We start from the raw sequence: 6,692 nt of genomic DNA, 5'->3' as shown, positions 1-6,692 counted from the left end.
ACTGTCTCAAAAAAAAAAAAAAAAAAAAGGAAGAAAAGAAAAGAAATCAAGTCATAAGAAAAACTAGTATCTTATGATAATGTGAAACTCAAATTTCATTGTTAATAAATAAAGTTTTATTGGAACACAACCCCCATTACTTGTCTACATGTTGTCTGTGCTTGCTTTTGTGCTACTATAGCGTAGTTGAGTAGTTGGGACAGAGATGTTCTGTCCAGTCCACAAAGCAGAAAATCTTTACTCTCTTCCTCGTTACAGAAACACTCTGCCAACCTCAGATACAGACTTTGACAAACTAGTCTTCCTTTCATACCCTTGAAGGATGGTTGATGAAGGAAATGATATAGCCAAAAATAATATAGGTCTTTTTCTTTGTGTTAATAATGATTTCTTCTCTTTTTACAGCAATTCAGTTAAACCCTAACTATATCAGGGCAATATTGAGGAGAGCAGAGTTGTATGAGAAAACGGACAAACTAGATGAAGCCCTAGAAGATTATAAATCTATATTAGAAAAGGATCCATCAATACATCAAGCAAGAGAAGCTTGTATGGTAAAACCCCAAATTTTTTTAATAATTTTTTCTTCTATTCCCCATGTTGCTACTTAGTGAATCCTAAATAATTTTCTCTACACAACTAAATTCCATTTCAGTGTTTTTGAGGAGCTTATTGAAATAGGGGAGATAAATCTTTGTTTTATTTTGATTTTTTATAGTGAGTTATTAGTTATTTTATTTATTTTTTATAGTGAGAATCCCAGATGATTATTTTAGAGAATTAGTTATTTATTTTTTATAGTGAGTTACTTCATTTTATTTTTTATAGTGAGGATCCCAGAGGATGTGGGTCCAGTTACAGAGCTAAGACTGACAATTAAAAGACTCTAATTTTGGTTCCCAGGAACGGTTGATGAGTCTAGAGACATTTTGATTGTCATGGCTGGGAAGGTGCTATTGGCATCTAGTGAATAGAGGTGAGAGGTACTGCCAAACATCCTGTAATACACAAGACAGCCAGCCCCCTACAACAGAAAATTATCCAATCCAAAATGTCAGTAATGGCAGGGTCAGAAAACCTGAGCCAGATGATTATTTAATAATATCCTAGATTGATCTGACCCTTACTGAACTAATTACATTGTGTAAAGAAGAGACTTCAAGGCCAGGCTCAGTGGCTCACACGTGTAATCCTAGCACTCTGGGAGGCCCAAGCGAGAGGATCCCTTGAGTTCCCAAGTTTGAGACCAGAGTGAGCAAGAATGAGACCATCTCTACTAAAATAGAAAATATTAGACAAGCACCATTGCAGGCACCTGTAAAGAGGCAGAGGATCGCTTGAATCCAGGAATTTGAGATTGCTGTGAGCTAGGCTGATATCAGGCCACTCTAGCCTGAGCAAAAGAGCGAGACTGTCTCAAAAAAAGAATAAGAAGAAGAGTCTTCAAGCTAGAAAATATAAATGAACAACAACAAAAAAATTTGGCTGGGCATTGTGCCCAGTGGTTAGGATGCCGACCACATGCATGGGGGATGATGGGTTTGAACCTGCCTGGGCCTACTAAAACAAAACAACAACAAAAAATTATTAGCCAGGCATTGTAGTGGGCATCTATAGTCCCAGCTACTCTGAAGGCTGAGGCAAGAGAATCACTTGAGCACAAGAGTTTGAGGTTGCTGTGAGCTATGATACCATAGCTCTCTACCGAGGGCAATAAAGTGAGACTCTGTTTCAGTAAAAAAATAAATAATTTAAAAATATAAGTATCACCCATAATCTCACCGTCTAAATATATCACTGTAAACATCACTGGATCCTTTCAAACTTTTTTTCCTGCATATAGTGACCAGATTTTTATTGAGGCTCTCCTTTGGTCCAAGAATTCTGTTATAAACTGGGAATATAGCCAAACAAAACTTCTGGCTTTATGTAGCTCACCCACAAACACAAATACTTGATTCTTTCTTTAATAGGATCATAGATATGTACTTAACTTGATCTTATTTTCAAGGTTTTTAATGTTTCCCAAATTCAAAATAAAGGCAAAGGACTTTTCATCAACTTTTTGTTTCTCCTGTTTTTCCTCAGAGATTACCTAAGCAAATCGAAGAACGAAATGAAAGACTGAAAGAAGAAATGTTAGGTAAGTTTGCTTCCCTTCCTTTCTCTGGACCATAAAGTTAGGAAGCAAGGGTGGGGATATCATATGGTTACTCACTAGAGGAGAACACAGCATGTAGAAACAGCTTTGGGACTCTTCCTTTGCTGTGGGCTGCAGTAGCCATCTGTGACCCCGTAAGGAGCATTGTGGTTTAAAGAAGGTATTAGCTTTTTCAGAAACCAAATTTCCTTTCTGTTTTTCTTGGAAAATTTTCTTGCCTGCAAGAATTCAAGCATAATTCAGCTCCCAACCTAATATACCCCCAACCTCTATTTCAGATAATAATTTCATAGAAACAGTTGGATCTTTTCAATGAGTAATCACTACTTAAGGCAGCAGTTCTCAACCTGTGGGTCATGACCCCTTTGTAACAATGAAAATACATCCTGCATATCAGATATTTATATTATGATTCATAACAGTAGCAAAATTACAGTTATGAAGTAGCAGTGAAAGTAATTCTATGGTTGGGGATCACCACAACATGAGGAACTGTATTTTTTTTTTTGAGACAGAGCCTCAAACCATCCCCCTGGGTAGAGTGTGTGGTGGTTGTCTCCTTAGCTGTACAGAAGCTTTTCAGTTTAATTCCCAATTTGTTTCCCTTGAGGGCCCTGGGGACATTTTCCCCAGAGCGCCCTGGGGGCCGGTTTTCCCGGAGCGCCCTGGGGCCGTTTTCCCTCCAGCGCCCTGGGGGCATCTTCTCTGGAGTGCCCTGGGGATGGTTTCTCTGGGGGCATTTTCCCTGGGGGCCTGGGGCCGGTTTCCCTCTAGTGCCCTGGGGGCATCTTCTCTGGGGCGCCCTGGGGGCATTTTCCCAGAGTGCCCTGGGGGTGGTTTCTCCGGGGCCCTGGGGCGTTTTCCCTCGTCCTGGGCTCAAGCGAGTCTCCTGCCTCAGCCTCCCAAGTAGCTGGGACCACAGGCACCCGCCACAACGCCCAGCTATTTTTTGGTTGCAGCCATCGTTGTTTTGGCGAGCCCGGGCTGGATTCGAATCTGCCACCTTAGGTGTATGTGGCTGGCACCTTAGCCACTTGAGCCACAGGCGCCAAGCCTTGAGGAACTGTATTAAAGGGTCGAGGCATTAGGAAGGTTGAGAACTACTGCCTTAAGGTTTTAAGTTCATTAGAATGCTGTCTCTACTGCCAATATTATGTCAGGATTAAGGGAATTTTTCTTTTGAAAACAGCACTGAAAGTCCCTTTAGTGTTTGAGAACGTGTGAGAGAGTAGGGATTAGGAGCACACAGTAAGGGGAGAAAAGACTGAGGGAGGGGCTGGAGCAATGGATTCATTTGATCCATGTTTTAGGTACTTCTCTTATTTACCAAAGCATTTTAGAGCTGGAGTCTGAGCTCTGATGAGCATTCTGCTTCAGGAGTTAGGGTTCCTGGACAAAGACCTAGAACATTCTACTTAGAACCTGTGCTGTACTTCCCTGGTCAAGATCTATGTGTTCTTCTTTACGAGTATTTTCTAAATCTATATTTGAATTCCTTTAATGTATTGCAGTCATGTCAGCCTAAAGGAACAATCATTTGGAGTAGATTGGGCCTGCCATTTATGGCCTCAGACATTAGCATCTAGAGAGTGAAAACAAATTTCCCAAAGGACCAGTCTGAGAGCAGAGTTGATTGAGAGGAAGCCATTAACCTAAACTGTCCAGAGTCTTCTGCCTCTTGCTGGGTAGACTCAGAGTCTTCAGGAGGACTTCTTCAGACTCAGGATATTTTGGGGGCCTTCCTCAGTTTTTCTCAAAAAGGCTGTTTTCCTAATTTATGTATTTAATTAAACGATACCATGTTTGAGCAGAAAAATTGTTTTGGAGGTTCTATTCAAAGAAGAGGAAAAAGCATTTTCTCAACTATTCTATTAGCATTGATGCTTTACTTTAGTAAAACAAAAAGAATATTTGAGTATAGCTGAGCTGGATTTCATGCTGAAAGAGATGACTGTGAATGGCCATGATATGGAAGACAGTTCAGTGATGCCCTGTCTCTGGGCCCATTTTTCTTTAAATCAGTCCAGTAAAGGGACTGATACAAACTGGATCTTACTACCTAGTGTCAGTTTCTGATGGAATCAAAACATCATCTGTCCTTGTCATTCTAAATTCTGATGAGCAAAAGCTTTCTGTCTCCATGTCTTTGGGTTTTACTTACGTTATTCTCTTTATTAGAAATATTCAAATTGAATTCATTCCCTCTGTTGCTTCTATAATGAAATCACCTTTCATTATACTTCAGCAGTTTTAGTTGCTTAGTAAATATGAGTTGTTACAAATCAATAGTTTGAATCATTGGTTTTTTTCTTTTTCCTTAATGAATGTAACTATCATGAATAAATTATTGCATCTAGGAGTTACCCCACCATAGATAACCTAGACAGCAGAAATCACTCTGTATATGGGATTTCAGCTGCACAAGAGATTTTTGGGGTTCTTGTTAAAGATGAGGTGGCTGTGGTTCATGTCCTGTGAGACCCCTTGAGGCTAGTCATTCTGAGCACAAATTCTTATTGTTTCTTAGAAGCTGTGAGTTTTCAGCAGTAGACCACGTGATTTCTAATGCTGGTTCCTATGCAGATGATGGCTTCTGCAGGAGAACAAGCAGTTAAATGACCACCGTTTATCAGTGGCATTTCTGAAGTTAAATAATTATTTAACAAAATTGAGAATGTTTTCATTTCTTTTTCTTTTTTATTGGTATTTAGTGTTATACATAGTTTGGGGATACAAAGGATATTTTTGTATCTATTACAATGTATAATGATTAAATCAGGATAATTGGGATAGCCATCATCTTAAACATTTGTCTTTTCTTTGTATTGGGACCATTACAAATCTTTTCTAGGTATTTTGAAATACATAATAGCTTATTATTAACTATAATTTTTTAAACTGTACTATGCAACATTAAACTTATTCTAACTGTATTTGTGTACCTCTTTTTTTTTTTTTTTGTAAAGACAGAGTCTCACTCTATCACCCTCAGTAGAGTGCTGTGGCGTCACAGCTCACAGCAACCTCCAACTCCTGGGCTTAGGTGATTCTTTTGCCTCAGCCTCCCAAGTAGCTGGGACCACAGACGCCCACCCCAATGCCCAGCTATTTTTTTTTTTTGCAGTTTGGCCAGGGCCAGGTTCAAACCCACCACCCTCAGTATATGGGGCCAGCGGCCTACCCACTGAGCCACAGGCACCACTCCTTTGCATACCTCTTAACCAACTTCTTTTCACCCTTTCTCTTCTCTTCCCTCCCCAGCCTCTGGTAGCCACCGTTCTACTCTCTTTTTGTGAGATCAACTTTTTTGCTTCCATATGTGAATGAGAACATGCAATATTTGTCTTTCTGTGTCAGCTTATGTTACTTAACACAATGACCTCCATTTCCATCCATGTTGCTGCAAATGACATGATTTCATTCTTTTTATGGCTGAATAGTATCTTTTGTGTATATATACCCCACTTTCTTTGTCCATTCATCTGCTGAGGGGCACTTGATTCTGTAGCTTAGCTGTTGTGAATGGTGCTATGATAAATATGGGAGCACAGATCTCTCTACCATAAACTGATTTCCTTTGTTGGGGTGTACACCCCGCAGCAGGATTGTTGGATCATACAGTAGTTCTGTCTGTAGTTTTTTGAGGAACCTCCATGTGGTTTCTTTAGTGGCCATATCACTTTACATTCCCACCAGCAGTGTACAAGCATTCTCCTTTCTCTATGTCCTCACCAGCGTCTGTTATTTTTTGTCTTTTGGTAATAGCCATTTTCACTGGGATGAGATATTTCCTTGTGGTTTTAATTTGCATTTCTCTGATAATTAATGATGTTGAGCATTTTTTCATATACCTTTTGGCCATTTGAATGTCTTCTTTTGAGACATCTCTGTTTAGGTCTTTTGCCTATTTTTAAATTGCATTATTTAGTGTTGCTAAATAATGCAATTTCAGTTGTTTTGAGTTCCTTATACAAGCTCATTATTAATCCCCTGTTGGATGGACAGTATGCAGAAATTTTCTCCCATTCTATAGGTTGTCTCTTCATTTTGTTTCCTTTACTGTACAGAAGCATTTTAGCCAGATGTGATCTCATTTGTCCATTTTTGCTTTGGTTGCCTGTGCATTTGAGGTCTTGTCCAAAAAAACTTTTTTTTGAGATAGAATCTCACTTTGTCGTCTCACTGGGTAGAGTGTTGTGGCATCATAGTTCACAGCAACCTCAAACTCCTGGGCTAAAGCTATTCTCTTTCCTCAGCCTCCCAAGTAGCTAGGACTACAGGCGCCCACCACAACGCCCAGCTATGTCCAAAAAGCTTTGCCCAGACCAATGTCCTGTAGTATTTCTCCAGTGTTTCCTTTTAGCAGTTTCATGGTTTGGGGGCCTTTCATCGAAGTCTTTAATCCATTTTTGAGTTTTTATTTTTTTATATAGTATATAGTAAGAGATAGAAATCTAGTTTCGAGGGATTCTGGGAAGATGGCTGACTGGTAGCAACCCTGGTCAGAGGCTCCTGAACAAAGGAAGAAAAA

The 6,692-nt window shown here is 39.6% G+C and overlaps 1 protein-coding gene across 1 annotated transcript in view; it reads left to right on the top strand.

Annotated features, from left to right (window-relative positions):
- TTC1 (tetratricopeptide repeat domain 1) overlaps positions 1 to 6,692 on the top strand; it is a 57,134-nt gene that overhangs the window by 35,417 nt on the left and 15,025 nt on the right. Inside the window, exons 6-7 of the mRNA XM_012808983.2 lie at positions 406 to 554; positions 2,089 to 2,143. Coding sequence (XP_012664437.1) covers positions 406 to 554; positions 2,089 to 2,143 — 204 coding nt within the window. The remainder of the gene's footprint in view (positions 1 to 405; positions 555 to 2,088; positions 2,144 to 6,692) is intronic.

The sequence above is a fragment of the Otolemur garnettii genome, unplaced genomic scaffold (assembly GCF_000181295.1).
Source record: "Otolemur garnettii isolate 467f Iridium unplaced genomic scaffold, OtoGar3 scaffold00003, whole genome shotgun sequence".
Classification (NCBI taxonomy): domain Eukaryota; kingdom Metazoa; phylum Chordata; class Mammalia; order Primates; family Galagidae; genus Otolemur; species Otolemur garnettii.
The sequence above is the reverse complement of the archived record's forward strand: the minus strand, read 5'-3'. Positions and strand labels throughout refer to the sequence as shown.